Source organism: Mesitornis unicolor, unplaced genomic scaffold (genome assembly GCF_000695765.1).
Source record: "Mesitornis unicolor isolate BGI_N332 unplaced genomic scaffold, ASM69576v1 scaffold26224, whole genome shotgun sequence".
In the NCBI taxonomy this organism is placed as follows: Eukaryota; Metazoa; Chordata; class Aves; order Mesitornithiformes; family Mesitornithidae; genus Mesitornis; species Mesitornis unicolor.
This window is the reverse complement of record NW_010182469.1, coordinates 43140-67536: the sequence shown is the minus strand read 5'-3', so window position 1 is coordinate 67536 and position 24397 is coordinate 43140. Positions and strand designations below refer to the sequence as shown.

The 24397-nt window shown below is 42.4% G+C and overlaps 1 protein-coding gene across 1 annotated transcript in view; it reads right to left on the bottom strand.

Annotated features, from left to right (window-relative positions):
• Window positions 1-24397, bottom strand: part of LOC104540072 (protein unc-13 homolog B-like) — a gene marked incomplete at both ends in the record, with an annotated part of 67966 nt that overhangs the window by 1031 nt on the left and 42538 nt on the right. Inside the window, 2 exons of the mRNA XM_010183786.1 lie at window positions 1576-1654; window positions 8041-8087. Of these exons, the coding sequence (XP_010182088.1) occupies window positions 1576-1654; window positions 8041-8087 (126 nt within the window). The remainder of the gene's footprint in view (window positions 1-1575; window positions 1655-8040; window positions 8088-24397) is intronic.

The window sequence follows — 24397 nt, the reverse complement described above, 5'->3', positions numbered from 1 at the left end:
CTGTTTCTCTCATAAGATCTATCAGTGAAACCTGGGTTCACATCTCCTCTTATATGTGCTGTTAGCAACGGGAACTCTGCTATTGCCTAAGCTGTGGGACTCACTCTTCTATGTCTAACTTCATTCATATCCAAAAGGAGATTATTTAAATCAGTTTTACAACATATACAACATCCTCAAACGTCACAGTGAAAGGGTTACAAATAAACAGGACAAAAAAAGAACACAGCGGGTTGGGAGCACAGGTTTGAATGTGCTGATGTATCACATTCACTGGCCATCACCGAACACAATGAACAGCATTTACCCTTCAAAACTGCCTCTTTTGCATCAACAACAACACTGAGTGCTGCAGCCTCAGACAGCACAGGGCAGTGCCTTCGTAGCACCTCACACTGGCATACAAAGGACTTCTTCAGCAAGTCACTCCAGTCAGATTAAGGCAGAGAAGGGGTTGTCCCCATGGCTGGTGAGTTGGAACTAGAGGACCTTTAAGGTCCCTTCCAACCCAAACCATTCTATGATTAATTCTATGAGTCTAAGGAAATTAAAGCCAGAAACATCTGCTCTGAAATAATCGAAGCCTATCAGAAACTTCCATTTGTGCTCTGCTTTATGCATTTGAAAACAGACTGAAAAAGTTCATTCCTTCAGTGATGGAGCAGGAGAGAGCGCTGGATAGGCATGCACTGCAATACTGCACGTTTAAAGTAAAAAGCAAAAAGGTGGAGGGAATGTAAGGTAAAATAATTTTTGTTTCTGGTGGAGACTAGTGCATAGTCTTTAGCTCCACTTACCATGGCCTGTGGAGAAAGGGAATGAAAGCATACAAAGGAAGTAACACAAGTTAATGCCATTATTGAAGAGTCAAGATACAAGCAGTTAGTAAGACACATATCAAGCTTCCCATGCATAAGCTGGCAGAGAGAATTGCATGCATCTTTTCACAGGAATTACAGGACATGGAAACTTTGGTCTTTCAGCTGTTACAGCATTTCTCCCAAGTATGAAATCGCTACGTGTACTGAATGCAGCCAACAGAAAACCATTTGTCCCGCAAAAGCCTTATTTCACCATATCACACAAGCATATGAAACTTGTCCTCATTACTTTGCTTGGTTCTTGTGCTTCCTCAGTGCAGAAGCCTCCTGGCAATATTGCAAAGTACTTTAAAAATCCAAGCACATATGCTCGTTTATCTATGCTCTGAAATTCCAACCTTCTGGTAAGTTGCCAAACCTCACATGGACATTGTAACTTTTCCCAAAGTATGTGATTTTTAGGGAAACATTTAAAAATAATGCAGGCCTCAAAGTAATCAAATATTCTGTGTAGAAAACAAAGGAGGAACATAAAAAATACTTTAATTCTGCCAAATCAATGAAACCGTCTATAAAACCATACCTCATTCTCACTGAGATTTTTCTAAGCACAACTCCAAACCCCTTACTGTAAGAGTTAATTTAACTAAACAGGAACACTTCAACTCACTGAAGTGACAATGAGTGCTATCCCTACGACAAAAAGTAAAGCCACTTGTACCCATGACTGTGAGGCTGAAGAAAAGTATCTTACCAGATCACTGACAAGTGGAATTGGCTTTTTTTTGCGTAAATCGGGCATGCTATCAATGCCATAGAGACCACCTGCAGGCCTGGAAATTCAGGAGGAAAAAAAAAAAGATTGAAAAAAAAAAGATTAAAAATCTCACCAGCAGAGATAGACAATAAACAGATGAGAGAAACATTTTCTTTAACATTTTGTTAATACCATAGTAAATGAGAAAAGGAAGAATCAGTTAATGGCAAATGCAACTTAATAATAAACTGAAGCTACAGTTAACACACCAGTTTAATTAACACACTAAACAAAAGGTGATTTTCCCATTCTCAGAGCTGAGGGCCTGAGCCAGCTCAGAGTAGGTTGGGCGCGTGAGGGCAGCCTTATCCCTGCCACTTCTATGGCACACCATTTTGGCAAAAATACTTACCTAACAGCAGAACCAGAGCTCCGTGGTGCTAACTCACACACAGCACAGTCTGTGGTAACTGAGCCACATGCCTCTGCTTTCAGAATTACCTTCTGTTTCTTAGGGAGAGCTCAGTTTATAGTTTACTATAGGCATTGAGCATCATGGCAGGAAAGACTTTGGAAACTCGGAAACTTCCTGTCTCTGGTCTTTCTCTATCCTCTTTCTATTCATTAAATTATTTTAGGTTTCGGAAGTGGGGAAGATGCTCTACTGGAGGAAACAAAATCACCCAGAAGATTATACTTAAGTGTATCAGTGGTCACTGCTGTCCATGTGGTCAGTGGGGCAGAGACTGGTTGGGGGCCCATGTCTGGTGGTGTTCCTCAGGGGTTAGCACTGGTCCAGCTCTGTTCAATGTATTCATCAATGACCTGGATGATGGGACAGAGGTACCCTCACCAAATTTGCTGACAACACAAAGCTGGGAGGAGTGGCTGACACTCCAGAAGGCCTTGCTGCCATTCAGCAAGACTTGCACAGGCTGGAGAGTTTGGCAGGGAAAAATTTAATGAAATTCAACAAGGGCAAGTGTAGGGTACTGCATCTGGGGAAGAACAGCCCCATGTACCAGTACAGGATAGGGATGGACCTGTTGGGGAGCAGCTCAGGGGAAAAGGACCCTCTACTCTGCTCTGATGAAGCTGTAACATAGAATCCTAGAATACAAGGTTGGAAGGGACAACAAGGATCACCTAGTCCAACCTCTCAAGGTAAAAGTATAGTTTAAATGAGATGAGTCAGCACCCTGTCAAGCTGACTCTTAAAACTGACCAATGCAGAGGAATTTACCACTTCCCCTGGGAGATTGTTCCAATGTCTGATTGATCTCATAATGAAAAAATTTATTCTGGAGTCCAATTGGAATCTCTCCAGAAGCAACTTATGTCCATTACCCCTCGTATTTTCCATGTGACTCCTTGTGAAAAGGGATTCTCCATCTTCTTGGCAGCCACCCTTTATGTACTGGTGCACAGTAATAAGGTTCCCTCTAAGCCTTCTCTTCCCAAGGCTGAACAGGCCCAGTTTTCTCAGCCTTTCTTCATATGGCAGCTCTTCCAGTCCTCTGAGCATCCTCGTGGCCCTTCTCTGGAATGTGTGCTCCCCAGTTCAAGTAGGACAAGGAATGACTGGAGAGAGGCCAGTGTAGAACCACTGAGTTGATGAGGGGACTGGAGCATGTCCTGTATGAGGAAAGGCTGAGAGACCTGGGTCTGTTTAGCCTGGAGAAGACAAGACTGAGGGGGGATCTCATAAATGCTTATAAATATCTAAAGGATGGGTGCCAGAAGGATGGGACCAGACTCTTCTTGATTGTGTCCAGCTACAGGATATGGGGCAGTGGTCACAAACTGGAACATGGGAGGTTTAACCTAAACATAAGGAAAAACATTTTTACTGTGAGGGTACCAGAGCGCTGAACAGGCTGCCCAGAGAGGTTGCAGAGTCTCCTGCTCTGCAGACATTCAAAACCTGCCAGGATGTGTTCATGTGATCTTCTCTGGGTGATCCTGCTCTGGCACGGAGGGTGGATGATCTCCAGAAGTACCCTCTAACCCTGATCAAAAAACAATTACGTGTTCATCTTCACACGCAACAATCCAGATATTTCTTCCCAGTATCAGTGGTTGGGAACGAGCATGTTGAAGTGGAGCAGTCCAGGGGCAGGATGCTGCTACACATCATCTGGTTCTAGGCCAGAACATACTTAATTCTGGCCCTCAAGGTCCATGTTATTATTAGAGGAAAAACCTCACAACTGAAGAGAAAAGAAACTATTTTTGTTTCTATTAAAGAGACCCTTTGTGGTGCTCAGCATTTCAAGCCATGCAGACCTCCACACGCAAGAGCTGCCACTGTCTGGTAGAAGCGGCAATGGAGCAAAAGGGCCATTTCCACTGCAACACTCAGAGCCTGCTGAATTAAAAAGACCATACCCTGCTTCCTTCTCAATGAGACCAGCCTGGATAATACTTGGATCCTCCCATTCACTGGTAACACCACACAGATGCAAGCCTGTGCTTGAAGAAGGTCAGTTAATTCAGCTTAAAGGTGCCCAGTAAATCAACTGCACTCATCTGTAAGGCCTTAAGATAATGCTTTTTTTTAAGGTTGGGAACTGACCACACATTTCTCTGCTGTTGTGCCTATCATATTCACCTCAAACTGATGAACAGTCCTGCGATGTGACTCCCTCCCTACAATGAACACCCAGCCACCAGCCAAAACCCACAGCCCCTCTCAGTGTCTCACTCAACCTCCCCATCTCCACGCTGCTCTCCAGCCTCGCTAACACTAGGAACGCAATTCCTGAGGCCTTTTTCTTGGCTGCAGAGACTACAAAGGAACTTTCTGCCTCTCTATACTTAGCCATTTGTTTTCACCCCATACCATGCTGGCTTATACCTTTTTGTAGTTGCATGATAAACTGTCTGGCACTTTTAAGCTATATATTTTGCTGATTTGGTACACCACATACAGCTGAAATGCTTTAGGGCACCAGGAAAGAGGAGTATGGGTCAAGCTGTTCTTACTGCAATAAAAGACACACATGAAGCTACTCTTTGAAACAACCTAGGAAACAAAATTGCTACTACTAATTTGCACATGCCATGAAGACTGGGAGGCTGGTAAGTGACAAGAGGCAACCTGCACCCCTCAGGCAAGCAGGAGCAACTCAAATCCCATTTCAATGCAGACAAAAGTCAAAAAAACAGCCAGGAAACAACAGACAGCGACCAAACGCGCATTATAGCAGCCCATGCTCTAGGATGGAGAAGTATGTCATGGCACAGCCTAGCTTAAGGCTGTGTCAAAGAGCGACACAGCCTTTTAAATACAGAAACACGCCATAGCACTCTAATGGTAAAAATTACTTTTTTGATGGGGCGTAGGAGGGTGACAGGTCGGAGCCACAGCAGCGTTGACAGCTGCTGCTGGCTGAACAGGGCTGGTGGGAATGTGAGCAGTCACACGTGGCCACGCGAGCTGCGCCGGCTCTGCACGCAGCCTGAGTCACATCTGCACCGTGCAGGGCGCTCGTGCACCCTGAGCATAAACCCCCCGCGATCCCCTGCGACAACACCACCTCGCCGCTGGCAACGGCAGGCACACTCGGACATCAGAGAGGTGTTGGTTCACAGCAGTCAATTAAAACTACTGGAATATTTGGCCAAGACCATGAACAGTTTTCCAACGCTAGACATTGTTATAGCGAGGCTACATGGTGTTTATTTTAATTTTAATTTTATTTACTACAGTCTACCCTCATTTCCAATAAAGAATTCCAGAAAAACTTTTTGTCCAAGTTACACTACAACAATCCCTTCTGGCTTGTTATAGAAAAATCTGACCCACAGCAAGAAATAAGGAATATCTGCATAAAGTGTTTATATTGTCAAAACAGTCTTTCTGGGATCAAACGTGGAATTGTGTCTGCTGTCCTAATGTTAGAAACCCCTTCCAATACCAATGATGCTGTTTTGGGGTAAAATAGGTGTCACAGAAAAGAATACCAGCATTATTTCAATCATGATACAGCTTATTGGACAAGTTTTGGTCAAAGATCTGCGTCAAATCACTTGAATCACAAAAGCATATGCAAGATAGAAAAGGGGAGCCTGTAAGCTGAAAAGATGCAACAAAATGATCCCAAGTAAAAGTCAGTGACACAGCTGGAATTTACATTTCTTTTCTACATGATTTCCAATTTTTTTTTTCCTAATTCAATTGAAAGGGAACTGTGATAATCTGACATTTCCCAGGAAAGAAAAACATTACAATTGCACGTTTTATAAAATCGAGATGAGCCTAAACAAATTATTGTGCTTGAGAAACATATCTAGTCACAAGCTGGTTTGTTGCAAAATATTTATGATAGACTGAGGTGTATATGATAGAAACAGTTGTAAGGCCAGACTAATGGAGAGCAAGACTATTTAAAAGGTGCTGAAGAGAGGTGTCTTACTATCTAGACAGTTGCACACTCAGATGATCTGCTTTTAGCTTATTATTTTTTTAAAAAAAAGAAAAAAAAGAAACCATTCCTAATTTTCAAAATTATTCATTTTCTTGTGTTTTCAGCTACCTCAGTCTATTCAAGCACAGTCTCCACTTAAAATCAGTGCTTGCACAGATAGAAGTATTGACAGTGCCTCAAATATGCACACCATAGCTTTATATGTAATAGGGTAACTCTCCCCTGCAATGCATGTAATATTTATAACATTATTATGGAGTGCTGTATTGAGGAGTGAATAGCATTTCTGTATGAGAAGATGATTTGCAGTAATAAATAAAATATACAGATATGAGATATTAGACCCAAAGACTGATCCCTAATACCAATTGTACTGTTTTTTGAAGCTCTCTCTCCAAAGCCAGTGATTAGACAGGGAGCTACTTTAAGCATTAAGCTAAAAGCACACATAGCTTGAAGCAAGTATTCATCTTTTCATACGAGTTTTATCACGGAGATGCTTACATTAAACCTTGAAAATTTAAGCAAGCAAAGATGGTTTGCAGTGACAGAAGATGATTTCTTCCTTCAAAGGACACCACTTATCTAATTGTCATATGAAAGAACTCCAAATGTAAGTGCTTTAATATACTTCATAGCTAATAAGCCACAGCGTGGCTAAAGGTGGAATTAAAGGTTCAGCACCCACCACCAACTTTCCTGGAAATCTCTTGCATGGGAGGAATACAGTGCGTAACCCAAACTTTTTTCAAACCTACCTGAGCCAGTCTGCTCACACAGAAAGGGGAAAAAATTACAGACTAGAGCAAACATTGCCTTGAATTGACAAAACACATTTTTAAGTATTTCAGGACCGTAGGTATATTCATCTTTCAGGCTGGGAAGTAATTTCGTGTGCGCAAACCAACAAACTCGGTAGATTGTCTCCTTGTTAAAGTAGAAGAAGGTATGTTTACAGTTAGAATAAATCCCTGTCTTCTGCTCCTGCTAATTGCAGGTACTCCGTGAAATCCCAGGCTCCTCAGGAAAGCGGGGGGTTGCTAGGCAGCTCCAGGCATCTGCAGGTGTGGAGAACTCTTTGCGGGAATACCAACACTGCAGAACAATGCCTCCAAAAGCAGGAAGCCATATAACGAAGCCTCTGATTTAACTTTGCATTTTATTAGGAAGCTTCCTTCAGTCGCATGAGAATTAACGCATGCAACAAGCCAACTTCTTGCTGAGATTTCAGGGCAAATCTGCTGCTTCATCAGCTCCTAATGAGTGCACCACCACCAAACCGTATCGCCTTAATCACGTACAAGGCACATAACCTATCAGCTTGTAAAATGTGTCATTGTCTTTTGTTTTCCAGAGAGGATTCTAGGGAAGCTACCATGCTGGTACCTATTATGCAGAGTATCATGCTGAAATTACACACAATCAGAATTTGCCTGCTTCATTTGTTGTGAGTAGTGTGTGGCAGAGAGAACGCATGGCCTCCCACTCTCACTTGTGCAAAAGAGGCATGATCATCACTTCTTTAAAAATGATAAACTGGAATATTTCCAGAGCTACTTCACCTGTGACTACTACAAGGACCACAGAAATCATTGCAAAGACAGAAGACCTTCCCAAAGCTGCTTTTTTCTTCTAAGAGCAAAAGACACAGCAATCTTCCTGAGCTACTTTCCTTTCCTTGGTGCCATCCACGAATGATTCAGGGAAAAGGATCTCATCCACATCATTCTGTAGTACTCAGCAAGGATTATTTAACATTACTGCCATAAGCACTTGCCATCATCATGACACAGATCATACATTGCAAGTATAACTTTGTTATTAACCTAAGATCTCTTAAAGAGCTGCACAGCCTACTTCCAACTGTTTAAGAGGAGACTCTGAAATACAGCAGCAGCCTAGACCTAAGTGAGACATGGACACTTGATGATTCCTGAAAATAGCCATTAAAAACATCAGGAGCGACTGCAGACCTCGAAGTTCACTGCAGTTACAAACACAGGGAAAAACAAGGTCTCAAAATACCACTTACCCTCCTTTGAGCCAGGGTGGTTTTGATGGATCAGCCTCATCTTGACCCTTAAACAGGGGAAGGGAAAAGAACAATATGAAATTAGCTTCCAAAAGCACCAGGAAAAGTATTTAGAGAGTATTTTGAGGAAAGGATAACAGACAGCACTGCATGCAGGCAAATGCATACAGAAACTTATTCAAGCACCTCCAGTGACCAACACGTCAGGACAAGCCATTTGGACACAGGCAGGCTGTGCAATTTCATTGAACACCTAGAGCCAGGACCAGAAGAGCCTGTTCAGTGCACCTCTTCTTTCAAAAAAGGCAGCCTCAAAGACCAACTCCTTTATTTTTTTCCAACCCAACAAATGGATGAGTTATTGGAGAGGTCCTTTTGCTGCAGACTACCACTTATATGAACATGGTCATAATGAAGATGCTAAAACTAAAAAAAACTGCATGAAATGCACAAATGAGTGGTCAACATGAAACTTTATACATACACTTGTGAGCTTTGTTCATACTCAAATACTAAGACTCTTTAGGCCCCTAAGCAGAGGGGTCCCATTGCAGCTTCACTCATTCACATGCAAGTACTGAATTTCCAACAGGTGTCAAACAAGGGCCACCACTTGCAAGATGACTGAAGTAAACTGGGATCTCACAGGATGATGGAAAACACCACAAAGTGTGATATGAGAATTCATATTCATGAATTTAAACTATGTCCTTATGTTCATATTAGGAGTGTATTTATAAAGTGAAGTTTTATTTCTTTTAAAATCTTCAGTGGACTGATTAGAGCTGAGCAGTGTTTAAAGACTTGCAGTGTACCCGGCGGAAAAGTTTTTAAATAGGAGGAAAATGGTTTACTGGAAACCTCTTTGTTGCAGACTACAGTTCACACATTCTCCTGCACTCATTGAAAGAAAAGCTGGTTTCAAAGAGGAGTAAGCAAGACACACTGCTAATAGCTAACACTCATCTCTGCTGAGTGTAGACAGAGGTTCTAACTTGCATGTACTGCGAAGTATTTCTAGCCGTGGGACTTGAAACCTGAGAACCATCACAAAGTAAAAGAGTATCTGTCAGAAAATGAGCTCCAGTTTTATGCAAGATAAAGGACCACAGCCCTCAAAGAAAGATTTTTTTTTTAAATTTTTTTTTATCTCGTGCTTTGGATGAGCTGTGCAACCTCAGGTTGTTCACAGGAGACAGTCAAGGCGTCCCTAGAAGATCTGAAATAACCAAGAAAAACAGCTTTCTATTTGAGGTCTCAACTCGCACAACAGCAAAAGTCCAAATTTTTTATTTGATATTCCTACAACTCCAGGGCTAGGCAGATCTGAAGACTATGCAGTCTTACTTATTTTATTTCTGAACAGCCACAAGGAACATCACATTATTCACAACTGAATGGACACTCCAGCTTTTCCGTGCGATGGCACAGGCAGGCGCCCAGACCTGTGGCCCAGTTCAGCTGCTCATTCCCCCCATAGCCAGAACAGCACCCCGGGCTCTGGGCTCCTGCAGGGAGGATCATGTTCCACACATCTCTGCTTCAGGCTGAGCTTCCAGAGCCCCTCAGCCTAAAACCTGCCTTTTGTCTGGAAGAATGTGAATCAAGTGGTGGTCAAGAGGAAGATTTCAGCAAGCAAATGCAACCAGATCCTTTGGAGAACAGAAGTCAAGACATCCCTACCTTCACCTTTCAACACCTGGAGAGCTGTGGCTAGAAAGCAATCCTAAAATGGAACAATGTTTTATACCAGACTGAGCTTGACACCAGTCAGTTCAGCTGCACTGAATGACAGAGAATGACAGACACAAATGTGGCAACATTTACTGGCAAAAGAAATTAGTGTAACGGGTTTTTCAATCACTTTATCTGAGAATCTCTAAATACAAGCAATCAATATTTCAGACATTAACAGATCACAGACAGCACGGGCAATACTGCAGGCTGGAGACCATGAGGACATCAAGAACTCTGTTCAGGGGAAAAATCCAGAGAAAGCCGTTCTCTAACTGAGCAACAACCATTTCCTACAGGCAACCAGGAGTCAGCAGAGGACAGCCAAGAGCATGGATGCAGGGAAAGGCAGAAAGCGTACAGGAAACAAACCTCCATCATCTCCCAGATTTTGAGACATGTCAAATCAAAACGGTCGATAAACTGTACTTCTCATTTATTTCATTTATTTTTGCCAAGCTTTTCAGGCATGCAAATAGAAAGAAAACAAGTGAAGAGAAAGAGCTTCTCTAGGGTTGAGATTAAAAATCATCTTGGTACAACAGCACAAAACAAAAGAAAGAGCTTTCAGTAAGTGACAATATTGATGCAGGGGCAAGGCAGGTGATGGCTGTGTGGAAACAGGAGTTATCACCTGCTGAGAGCAAAGTAAAGAAGTAATTTGCTTCAGGCAGCATTCTCACTGAGAAAATGCCAAGAGAAACAGCACCTGACATCCATCAAACAAGGGCTGATGCCTTAGGACTGCAGAAGAGCCAATGCAGTGTCCACAGCTAAGGTGTGTGGGGGAAGGAGGGAAATGTGATCAAGAGTAGTGTAGGCTCATTACTGGCTTCAACAGCTTGGAATGCTTGGAGCAAACACAAAGGAAAGAATTAATGCGGAGGTAATTGGAAAACAGAGGAAACAAATACATAATACAGCACACACCCGTTTTGAAAACATTTTTTTTGTTTTACAAAGTAAATATTTTTATTTAGACTGTGAAAAGAATTATTGACTGAATTTTTATTTCACAAAAAAGCTCCTGATGTAACACCATGCCTCCAGCCTTATTATGCTGAGGAGTAGGGAGATTTAGGGTGGGTAAACAAGTAACTGTCGCTGAGCCAGCCATGGACAACGCAATAAGGAAGCTGGTAGGAGTAAGCAGGATCTGCTGATAAAATCTGTCGATGACAAACACCAGAGAATTATTGATACGGAACTCAGATGGCCAATGGAAAGAACTGACGGCAATGAAGATTGCAACAGCGGGGGGTTAAACATGGTACAAACAGCAAGGTCAGAGCCCCAAAGCCTGCTGCGAATTTGACTAGATGCAAGGTGGAAAAAAGCACAGGAAAAATGGACCTGAGTTCTAGCCATAACACTGGCCATGAGCCACTGTGATACAGCCATGTAAGGAGAGAACATCATCCACAGACTATGTCCAGTCAAATGCTTCCATAGAAATAAAAGCATAAATACCACTGTACTGTGCTGGCACTACTCCTTCAGAAAGGCAAATACAACCTTCTTATATTATACCAGAGTAAAAACAATTCACACAGGAAAATGGCAAAAGCAGTGAGAAGATGTCAACATGTTACTATAGAGGGACAACAGGACAGCTTGCTTACTCTAGCAAAAAGAACCTTCTTTCTGTGCTTTTTCAATAGGCGGGAGAAGATACCACATGGGAGGAGAACTGTGGCTAAATATAAACTGAGGATGAAAATTCAAAGGTGTCTAACCATGACAGTTCTGTAGCAGCCGTTCAAAAGGAGAAGATGACACTAAACCTAACCAGTTGTAAAGAAGGAAACTGGGCAGTTTATATATGAAGTAACAGCACAATACCACACAGTGGCAGAGGGCTGGCAGACACCAAGCAGTCCTCTGCAGACCCTTGTTGCACTGACACATGTAGTCAAAGAACCAGAGGCTGCCTTGCCTACAAATTTACCAGGAGGGTTGACAGGGTCCAGACACCTCTGGGAGCGTCAGTTTACAGCACTGATGTGGGTAGGAACACTTCATACACTCCTTTTCATTTAAAGGAGACAAATGGCCTGTTTAGATGGATTTGCTGCAGCTGGGGTGTTTCCCACTCTCTGAAGGCAGCACTGGCACCAGGACGCGTTTGGGCTCTGGGTCTTGTCACCAGCCATGGATCTGCTCGAGTTCAGCCTATGATGACAACCTGGCTTGCTTTGAGCCTGAGCAAATGGAGAAATGATGGGCAGATGAGAGGAACACTGGAATAACTGCGAGATTTTTTAGCACTGTCCTTCCTGAAACAAATGGGAGGGCAAAGGGCAAGCAGACATATTTAACACCTAGACACACACATGCTGCACATCACAGAAAAGTGGCTTATGCTTCACTTCTCTGCACAGCTTTGTCACTTGATGCCTCCTCGAAAGCAGCCAAACCTGTCTGAATCTGATATATTTTTTTAAAATCTCCAGTAAGCACATAAAGCAGCAGTGAAAAGGCGGAGAACCAAACATGTAAACAAAACAGCCCATCACGACTCATTTTTTAAAATTTATTATTATTATTTCTGATACTGATGGATGACAGTTTTGCACCTGCTGTCTAACAAATATGTTCAGCTGGTGAAGCGCTTGTCACCCCTACCAGTGCTGTATATTCACTCACAGGAAATCATGCTGTGACCAGTTGCTGAAAGGTCTTCTCCAAGTAATTAAAGTTCTTACCAACCAAAAACTAGCTAGCAAAATAATGCCAGTGAAAGACTAGCATAAATTTAATACCCTTGATTAAACAAGTCAACAGACATGATCATTAAAGGCACAATACTTACTCATAGGGAAGGCAATATTTAGTGAAGCCTAAAACAGAAAGTAATAGGAGTTTTGCTCACTCAGAAAAGCAGCAGTTAGGCTTACAAGTAATTTGAGAAGTTATTTAACCAAGCTGATATTTCTAGATTTTGCAATTTATCTCACATACAAGAAGATGTCTCAATGGACAGAACAAGCAATCAGTTCTGTAGAAGAGAAAGAAGATAAAATGGATGGAGAGGCATTAAAAAAAGAAAATCACCAAGTCAGGAGCAGCACAAGGAAAAGGAAAAACATCCCTAGATCTGTTAGCCCTCTCCGTAAATCCATCTTGCCACATAAAAGGCCTCCTAACAATGTAACTTGCCATCACACTCAAATACTGTGTCTAGCACATTATCTTCTTAGATAAAAAACAGATGTAAAATTTGGAAAGCTGCTTTATTTAAACAGGTAAGAAAAAAATCAATAATGACTTTTTATTTGTTTTGAGAATCATCCTAACTTGTTTTCAAATACCATGCTTCATTATTAAACCTCGAAGACCTCAATTTAGCTATAGATTAATCTGAATCAGGGTAAAACAAGAAGCAACTGTTTCACTGTCTAAATTAAACTTCTGGTCATGCCTAATTAGACCATTTCTTCAACAGTATTAGCAGAATCAGACTGAACTAATCATCCCAATTAAACTAGTCGGTCTTGTGGTTCAACGTCTTCATTGACTTAAGTGCACTGTGACTTACATGGACTCCAAAGCTGCAACAAACCAAGGGATTATTTCAAATGCACTGTATTCTGCAGCAGCATTAATTTAAATAATGACCAAAAAGCCCCAGAGGGAGCTCCTTTCACCAGCTGTATCTTCCAGTATCAGTTTTCCAGCTGCCAGATGAGCAGCTTAAAGAAGGCTGCAGTGTTTTGGCACTTAAGCCAGAAGAGGACAGAATCTGACATCAATATTTGACACTGGATATCCCTGCATTCCCAAAAAAGCATTAATGGATAGACATTTGCCAGTAAGAATTAAACAAAGTGGCCTGATACACAGAACAATAAAAGCTTAGAAACACAAATTTCTCAAACTTAAAGGATAAGATCTGCATGGAAGCCCAAGCTGATTTAGCCTCATTCATACAACTGAGGAAGAGGTAGAAGTACAGCGGGCACCTAGTCCATATTGCACACATTTAAAAAAAAAGGTTTTTAATCCAATGGCCAGAAATTTCTCTGAGATGTTATAGAGCAGCTGACAAAAAAATCCTGTGGATCCTCTCAGGAGGAGTCACCTGTTGCTCACAGGGTGATAAGCAGAGAGTGCAGAGGCAACAGCTGTAGGTATTAAGGGGAAAGTCCTGTCCTCCCCATGGGGCACACAGCCCTGCTCAAAGCAAAGTGGCTAAAAAGGCACAGGATCTGCAGCAGATACCTCCCAGCATCCACAGTACTGCTTAAAGCTCAGTATTATAGCCCACAGTGGTACCTTTGTCTTTAATTGCTGTAAGTGTACAAAGCAGATAGAGATGGAATGAAATAACACAACTGAGGAAAAACGAAGAAATACTTTCTTAAACAAGATTTACAAAGAGGAAGACTGGAAAACGCACGATAAACCATTTGTGCTCTGCTAACGTGGTGCCTGCGCACATTACACACACCTCACAGAGCACCAAAGGGAGGAGATCACTCCAAGCATTCATGTTTTCCTCTTTGTAGAGGATAATATGCACTGAACAGCCTCTTAACTCATACACAGTGGTAACAATTCCTCTGACAACCACAACATGCTAAACCAAGTCTCAGTGCCTCAGTGGGAGCAATTGCCTACATGAAGACAAGGCATGCACACACAGCAGTTTCAGAAAGAGATGCTGGTTACAAGGGACAACATGTACAACCTGGAGCTCTCCTCTACCTCCTTCTGTGAAGAGAAAAAGAGAAGAAGGAGAGGAACAAAAGTTAATAGACCAGATTTCTGCCATGAGCTTCGTAAAACGATTTCAGAAAGTAGGGTGAACATTTGCCACAAGTTGATAAAACATTTGTGCAGCAGAGAGTTTTCCCATGTGCTTCCCGGGACACACACCAGTTAATTAATCTCTACCAATCAATCCCGAGTTAAACTAATCAGATTTTATCCATAACTGCACATGCATCAGAACATACACTTTTGAGAGCTGATTTTTAGAGTTACAGTTTCTGTTTTATTAACTCAAGAATTTCAAGTAATCTTAATACAGAATTGGAGCTGCTATTTACCAGACTGGAAAGAGAACTTGAATTTATTACAGAGAGGAACAGACTTGTTCCCCTTTTCCCCTAAAGTGCATCTGAAGCATCCCCCTCCCTTCCCTCCTCACTCCCTGTGCATTTGGCCCGTTATGAGGAAACTGGTAGCTCCCACAGAACACATTTTGCTTTTGCGAATACCATAATGCAGACAGATATTTTCTGGTTTTATAAATCTAGGCAATTCTCCTCTGAGAAAAGAAAAAAACCCAGAAGCCTCCTACACTAAATCTCATGTTTATGGATAGGGAATTTCAAGGCTAGTAAAGTTACATGAGAGCCATAATCAAAACTTCCGGTACAGACATGGTATTTTTTAAGTCTTCCAATCAGATAATTCTGTATCTGCATCGAGATTCGTATTACTCGTTTGCATATGAAAGATGGAGGAGAAGGAATATCTTCATGGCAACAAGGGCCACTCAAATTGGTTTAAAAGCTAAAATAGTTTTCAAAGTTACTGTCTGTATGGGTGTAATTACACACATGCAATCACTAAGACAGGAAATAGAGAAGCTATTTTAACTCAATCACTAAGGAGAAATCAAATTACTTTAGCAAATGAAGTGCTGGGTTGCATGTAAAATAAACCCCCTACTTTCCACCTTAAGACATGCCCACATGGATGCTCATCAGGGAGGAAAGCCTCCAGCCTGCCCTGCAGGTCTCTCCTCCATGAGCTAATGGAGGAGAAAACACAAGCAGCAAGATGCTGCTGCCTTCTGAGTAACAGCCAGCGCCGCAGGAGCACCATGGCCTGACAGTCACCCCTCCACAGACCTGCCCAACTGGAGAGCCTGAGGAAACCTGGGGTCCATCCATGCTTTTGTGGGAACAGACACTTCTGAATGTTCCCCCTTAAAGTGATTTTTCTGTACCATCCTTCTGCCTGTCCTATTCTATTAAGTAAAACCTTCTCACCTAGGCAGACTCAATTACACTTTAAGTCCTCTGGTTGTGTCCTTTTTGCACAGTCACCGCAGACCCTTCAAGACCAATCCCCATCTCTCCTGACTTGGTCCCTGGGGTTGTTTCAGTGTCTCTTGGGCAGATCCAGACATCCATCACTCTTGGGCCTTTATCTCCTCTGCATTTGAACCAGGATCATTCCTGATGTCTCCTGTTTAGTCTCAAAGCACAGGAGATGCAGAAGACCTGGTCTTGCATCCCCTCTTGGGTCTGCCATAGCTTTCAGCCGTGCTGAGCAGGGAAAGCCCTGCTCTATCCCCCGGCTGGGAAGCACTGAGGACAGATGGAGTCTCTGGCAGCGCAACAGCTCAACTGCAGCAAGCTATCAGCGAGCATATGCAAACCACACATTTTTAGAAGGCTTATTCTCTTCGCTCATTTGGGGTTGATTTTCCACAGATAAATCCTTGACATGGACTAGCACTGCCAAATTTTAAGGCCTAAGGGCACTAGAGCTTCTCAAATATAGGTCAAACTTATTTTTATACAAACACAAAGCAATGAATTTTGCATTAGACTCTTTTTTTTGAGGAGAAAAAAGAAAAGGATTATTTTGGCTTAAATTCCATGCATATCTTTGATTTCTGAGCTCCTTCACTTTAAAGCTGTTAGGGACAGTTTCAGGCCAAACAGAAAGTCTGGCAAAGCTCTGAGCAACTGCAGACAAAGATTTAAATCTTCTGAATGCATCTCATTACAGCAGGTGTGCTCACAGCATCATCAGTGGTGACTAACTTGGTTAAACCTCAATCACAGAATTCCTTCACCGTTCCACTTTTGAGCCAACTTATTTCTACAAAAGTCACTACCATTTCAGGGCTGTTTTTAAACACACACAAAGTCAAAGTTTCTTCATCTTCACTGAATTTTTCTTCTCTCAAATTAAAACTTTAAAAGCTTGCTCGGATATTCAGGGGATATTTTATTTTTTTCTCTTTTGACTTCAAATTAAACACGATAATTATTTACATGCATCTGCCAAGTTCTAAATTGTTCTGGCAATTTGCATCTGCGTACAACTATAAATAATTTAAACCTTTATGCCAGTGCATCATCTCTGATTCACCAAAACACACAGATTTACCAACACCTTCAAAGTTATCATCCATTCCTTTGCTGAAGACTGCTGCCAAACACATTCATTAAAATACCTTGAACTGAACTTTCAAGCAGGCATGAGTAATACAGGGGTTCAGGCTCAGAACCAAAAAGCCAGCAGGCAGAACCAGGTTTTCAGTGGACCTGACCCAGGAATTTAAAAGCCTATTAAGAACAAATTAAATGTTTTAAGTAAGACATAAACACTCCTCTGTAGCTGGGGGGGGAAGCAAACCAACAACTTTTCATTGCATTCTGAATATTATGCTTCTTCCAAGGGAAGAAAATAAGAGCTTGGCTCTAACTTATTTTGAGTTCAGCAAAGAAGCACATAAAACTGTTGCTTCCCTTTCTCAGAAAATGCATGCCAGAACAACCCTATTTCAAACTGAATGATTAATTCTGCTCTGCTCTGCAGCCCTTGGCAATACTGTCATCCCTACTCTCGCTCTGGCTGCTACCCACTGCTCCCTTGCTCATCCTGGGCAAACACCGCTGCTTTGATTACACTCCTTGACCCCCACTCCAGACAGGGCTGCTTGTCCCTTCCCTGCTTCTCGGCCTTGCCCTGATGGTCTGTGCTGCTTTGCTTCCTGACATTTCCTCTAGGGTTTCTTTCAAGTTCTCCCCCATTTCTCATCCCTTATTCAGTGTTTTCCACTACCCTTGACTCCTCCAGAATCCTCCTGTCTCTCAAAGCACATTTCCTACATAGTGATTTCACCCCATACTTCTTCTTGCAACTTCAGTTGTCCTGTCTACCATGCAGACACACCTTTATGCAAGTGCTGCACAAGCATCAGCTCTGGGTCACATCACCAGATGATGTTCAGGAGAGCTGAACCAGGGAGGCTCAAGAATGCCAGTCCACATCTTCCTCCTCCTCGCTATTCTGGGTATTTCTCCCCTTTGTGAACATGCCTGCACTGCTCAAGCTCTGCTGAGATGAGCAGCCTCCTCTCACAGTCAGAAATAGGTCATTTCAATACTTCTCTTGCATTATGGCAAATGCTAATCCAAACCAATGTCTGTTCCCTTGGGTCCTAAAATTAGGATGCATGTCTAGGACTATACAAACACTACCAAAAAAAGGAAGAAAAAGAAATTCTGAATTTAAAAAAGTACAGTTTCATCTATACTATTTATACTTTAGTAATCTAAACATTCCCTTGAAATAAAAATACATATATATATATATCTGTGCCAAGCCTGCTAACAAATCCTAGTGTTTCACTCATTAAAAAAATATTGTTTGAATCAACTCCACACTAAGGAGCTTGTACAACATAAGAAAGCAAAGAGCTCATTACAAGCTTTATGATCTGCATAACTGAGAAGGTCACTGGTACAGAAGTCAAATACAGATTGACAGATTGTTTCTTCACAGCAAAAGCACAGTCACTGGAAAAGACACTTGGAGCAAGACAACTCTTTCAATGGGAAAAAGACAGCTCTGATTACCCTGACTAGCTTTTATGACTGCAAGGAGAACAGTGAACAAAGTATTTGATACCAGCAGGTCTACAATAAGGGTGTGAAGATTTCAAGCTGTAGTTTCAATATTTTCACTCTTGAAACAAAGCCTCTTCCCTTAACTGTGCAGTGATTTGGGCAGAGATGGAAGTTTTCTCAGTGCCTGGAAAGGGAGGGGGCAGAAGCACCTACCTTTCAAGGTTAGGTTTTGTTTTACCAAATCATGGCCCAACAAAACACATTGGTCATTTCTACCCCTCACATCCTCAGGAATGGGTTAACCAGCACTGCTCCACTGCTGTATCAGCTCGCATCTGCTGTGGTCAAACACTTCATTATCTGTGCTGGCAATAAGGGATGTAGGTCCAAAGTGGAAAATTTCTCAGCTCATGGACAAGTTATGGAAACAATACCAAAACTCAGGTCTCAACTATTTTTATTTTTATTTTATTTACTTTTATTTTTAAAGGTCTCTACTAGGATAACATCTAGCAGTGATTAAACACTGAGAACTCCCACTTCGTGATGGAGCCACTTGAAGTCTGGATCCACTCAACTCCCAAAACTGTAAATCTAGCTACTTACAGCTCAAATGCACACTTTGTTATCACACATCTTAACTATTATATTTAACAAGAAACCAAGTCACGAATTATGATGAAAAACCCTAACACCTGCTATTTTCAAGATGCACTGCAGATCTCCCTCTCTTAAAAAGGTGAAGCTTGCATTTCAGCGTTACACAGTAAATGTTAGGGGTTTTTGGTCAGTACTGTTGTACAACATACGTACTTGCCTTTGTAACAGTATGTTCACAACTTCTAATAAACTGTTCACCCACAGAGTAAGGTGTTGGCTACTGGCTGCACAAATGTCAGATTTTGACATCTCCTTAAAAACATTTTTTCAGTTTACCTGAATTTGTCTCCTCAGTGGAAATCCAGTTTCCTTCCTGCGCTAATTCTTTTAAGAGTCTCCTACGCATTTGCCTCTTTTCCCTCAGCACGTTTTTGAAGTTGTTGATGCACTTGTTCAGGTAGATGGTCTCCGCGCACACCTTGTCAAGGCTCATGGGTCTGCACTCTTTTGCCTTTTCAGGTGGAGAGTTCACATCTCCTCCAAGCTTCTCAGGAGGGGAACGCTGCTCAGCAGGGATTTCACAGTCAGACAATGGCATCGAACTGGAAACAGGAGGCTCATAGGGAACAGAGGAAAGACTGGAAGGAACAAACTGCATATGAGCAGACGCTTCACTGTTGATGGTTGTGTTTGCCTGGCTCTCAGAGGACTGACTAGGAGGGGTTTCTGCAAAGTTGTCAGAGCTGCCACACATACCTGAACTGGTCAGCATCAGGGTATTGTCATCATCCATCTGTAGGCCACTATCGTTCTCCAAAAGGATTTCAGAATCACTTGACTCCAGTTTGTGAAACACCACCTGCAGAGCAGACCTGAAGTGATGGATAGCTTTCCCAAGCTTATTAGTGTAAAACTTCATGTCTACAAGATCAATGTTATCTCGGGAATGGTCAAGGAAGTACTGGGAATTTTCCAGGACATCCCTAAAGACCTGATCAGTTGGATCTTGATCATTCAGGTCCATTTGGATCATATCTTTCAAGCTGTCACTACTATCAGCCATTTCATCTGTTGTATGATCATAGCTAATGGTTGTCACCCCACTAGAAACATCTTCTCTTTGAACGTCAGCTTTGTCCACACTAGTAAATCTGCATGGGGTATCGCAGCCTATTTCAGTTTCTTCTGTGGTTATCCCCTCATCTTTATCTAGAAGGGAAGAACCATTCTCAGTGACACTTTCAGTGTCAAGCCTGTGCTCACTACCATTACTTGAAGCACACATCTGGCTTGCATGGCCCGAAGATTCAGATGAGCAGCAGTAATTTCTATCACTTGATTCGGCCAAATCGGTCACCTGCGAACTCTGCAGAGGTTCATGAAGGGCCTGGTGAACATCACTCTCATCTGATGGCTGCTCACCACAGCCTACTGTCTGTGCTTCCTTCCCAGTTTCAGGTATCAGGTTGCTTTTCTTAGCCAAGGTTGACTTCTGCACAGAATCAAGTCTTTCTCCTACGCACGGCGTTTTCCCGCTTGTGCTTTGATACTTAACCTGGCATGAGTCTGTCTGAAGGTGCCCAACTGCATCAGTTCTCTGAGCCGCATCGGGATTCGCTGAGTTGCGATGATTTCTCTTGAAGCCAGGCTGTGAAGGGACTGGATCCGTTTTGTGGCCCCTCTGGCCATTCTGCCGCTTCTGCTCTTCACTGGTAGCAATCCGGACCCCTGAGCTTTGCAGAAGGATAGACTTCTGTAAAATAAAGTCTCTCTGTTCACAATTGACGAGTTTCACGACTGCTGGTCTTGGTGTTAATGGCTTGCCTGTACCAATATCAGATCTATAAGCATCTTTTATATACTTACTGCACTGGATACCATTGAAACAGTGATATTCAGACAAGAAGCTGCAGATAAGCTCTACTGTGTTTTCACCATCTTTTTCTGGGATGCCATAAAAATATAACACTGGTTCTTCCTTGTGTAGCTCCTTACTTGGCTCCCGAGCATGTGTACCCTGGGTTTTGCCACCGGAACCACCTTGCAGGCCTTCTATCTCACTCAACACTGTATCCACACAGCTGGAGACTTCATCCACAGAGCCCTTTATCAAGGTGAGGTGCTGCCGGAGTTCTGCAATCTCTGTCTGGATGCGACTTATTCCCTGGAGCTCTTTAACAATGTAGTCAACCACATCAGCCGAGCGATCTCTCGATTGCCGTCTGCGACTCTTGTATGCAGTGGGCTTCTCCTGGGGAAAGCACCCTTGCCTTTCGGCTACCTCCCTCCAGCTCATGGTAATGCTCAGGGAAGAGAGGTCTTGCCCCTCAGACATTCTGCCCTTTCTTTCAGAAGATGTCTGCATTGTACCATCAGAGGAATTTCCCTGCAAGTCCTTCTTGTTCTGTTGAACCGAGCATGGTATTTTCACATAGCCATCCCAGTTCAGTTCCACCTCACCAACACACACCTCGCTCACGCCCTTGGAGTCACGTCCTCCATCCTGATGAAAGTCCCCTCCAGCAGTGGAAAATTCAGTGCTGGCAGAGCTCCTCTTTATTCCACACACAAACATGTCTGTCTCGATCTCCACCGGAGAGAGCTGGCAGTGGTGAGCATGGTTTGGATTCTCATCCGCCTGGCCTTGGAGAAGCCTCTTCATTTTGTCCCGCAGAAACAAATGCAGCTTTTGCTTCCGGAATTGCTTCCTGCCCCACAGTTTTACAACAGGTTTTCTGTGCAGAAGTGTAATTTCATTTTCTTGCTTTTTCAATCTACTTCTAGCAAACATCATCAGCAGCTGCACCTGTGTTTCTCATAGTGCTACAAGCTGCACAAGCACACATCAATCACTTCCCAATGCACACCTCACATCCAGTTCTTATTCAGTCACGAAGCAGCTACCAAAAGAGGGGAAAGAACATTACAGTTTGGTTCAGATAGAAATAGGCAAAGTAACTTAAGCAGCAGAATAATAAAACCAGCATCCATATAAAAGCAGACAGAAAGAGGATGTGCTATTTAAAGTGTACAGACATCATCTTGATTTTGGCCACCTCCCCAGATCAGGTCCTTCTTTATTGAAATAAGTGCTCCTTTCTCTCTCTTCTATCAAAGAAAGTAAAATGAAATAATAAGAAGAAGAAAAGAGCAATTCTGTGGACATTCCCTTTTTCTACCAAGTCTGCAAGTTACTCAGAGCTGAGCTCCTGGCAGTGGTGCATTTTGTGACTTAATTACCCTTCTGAATACAGAATTCTCACAACTATTAAGGATTCTATCCCTGCACATTTCCTTTCAAGTCCACAACCTTCATCCTTTCTTTCTTCAAACAGAAAGCAGTAATCAAGTTTAACTTGGCACAGTATCCCACAAGAATTGCACAAAGTGATGTAAAGTGACAGGAAGACTGGATGGCAGATTTTAAGTGCAAAACCTTTTTGCTATTTTAATTTTTTATCTTAATATTTTGCTACCAAACACTAAAAAAGCCCCCAAACCCTCAAATCTTACAAGCTCCTAAGCTAACCTGCAGTTAAATATGCCACACTCAGCATATGTACAGACAGGCTGAGCTGACAGCATGAAGATTCTGCATGTCACTTCTGCTCCAACCCTCAAGATTTTGCAGTGGATCAATTTCCCAATTTAAATCCCCTCTGAAAAAAGCAAAATATAAAAAAATACTATGTTAACTACTTAAAACTTTCAAGTGTCTTCACTGCTGTACTTACTAAGCAACACATAAGCAGCTTTTTCCTCCAGAGAGTAAGAGAGAGACCCATGCAGGGGTCCTCCCAGAGCCAAGATCACTGCAGAATGCCAATGTCTCTGATGATTCAATTTGGACTGGCTGCTGAAGCACATAGTCTTTCTCCCATGCTTGTTTTATTTAAGACTCATAGTAACTGCCTTTCCTTTTTATGATTACCTATTTCTAAAACAAATTATTTTAAGTTCCACAATGCACAAACTTAATCATCATCCGCAACTTTCAACCTCACAAAATTTGCCAAGTACATCCAGCTTTGTGCAGGAAGGTTTACTGCCATGCTGCAAGGACTAGAAACAGGGTTTCTAACCTTGTTTTTGGTTTAATTGTTTTAAGGCTAATGTGCCACAGTTCATACCAAGATGCTGTTTACTGCCCCATTTGCACCTTACTGAGGCCTGGTAACTGTGCCTCTCCTGATGCGGTCCTTGCCATCCTGGAATACTCAGCAGGATCAGGTGTTGTCCCAGAAGCACCCACTGCAGAATGTGGGACCAGGCCCTGAGCCCAAACACGTCACACTCTCATGTTAACCAAGGACCAAACACTATAATAGGTCTGTTTGCACTGGACTGAGGCCTTGATCTAAGGCCCAACAAAATCACTCCGAGCATTTTCACTGCCCAAGGGCCACCTCCAGAACTCTCAGCAGCTTTCACCTGGTGCCTCTTTCAGATGTCAAACAACAGTCCCCATTTTCACAGCATTAACTCAAAGTTTCTACACCTGCATTGGTCCTAACCCTCTGCAGCGCAGAAACCCTCCCTAACACATCCTCCAGATCCACCTTATACTCCCGCCAGCATTTTTCTGTTAGCAAGCATTTTCATCCTATTTTGTTTTCATCTTTGTTATTTCACTTTGTGGACACGGAAGGGAAGTGGTATTTGATCTGGAGGAAGCAGCATTTGCAAATATCCATCTCTATAATCAGAGCTAATTATGCTATAACAGAGGCTGCATCTGTGTTTCAGGTTTAAGCCCCATCATCCAGCATCTCAGCTGAACTTCCATACCAAAGGTAATACCTGCCCTTGTGTAGCCTAAACAAATTCCCTGTTAGATTGATTGTCATCTTCTTAAATAAAACAAGTTTTAATGTTATACAATTTTCAGGTCATTGATCCATAAAGATCATGCTTTCTTTTATGTCTTTCTTACCGAACTACTCACTAATGGAACAGGGTTGACCTAAGAAATATTTGCTCAGGCTCTCTTTTTCCACTGTTTTCACAGCTTACCTTTCACTTGAGTGGCTAACTGGTGTTTAGCATCAGAAAAACATTTCTGTATCAATATTGAGAAGTGAACCCTCAGAGAGCAAGCACCTGAATTCAATGGCAGCCAAGAAGAAGAGCTCTACAGCTGTGGCTCGAGGGTAGCACACATTGATGCTCACTTGAAATACGTCCCAGCATATCAAACCCCAAGCACTGAGAAAAGCCTACACATGCTTGTGCAAGGATCCCCTCAGAAAGCTCAATGTTCACCATGCTTCCTTCCACATGCAGCTTTCAAGGCACCAGGGGGGACTTAATGATCATTTGGGCTTAAAAAAAGAAATCAATGCAAGCCGGAGTTTGCTCTCATTTCCTTTGTGCACCGCAACATAGGACTGCAGAAGTTTGTTACAGAGAATACTGTTTCCTGC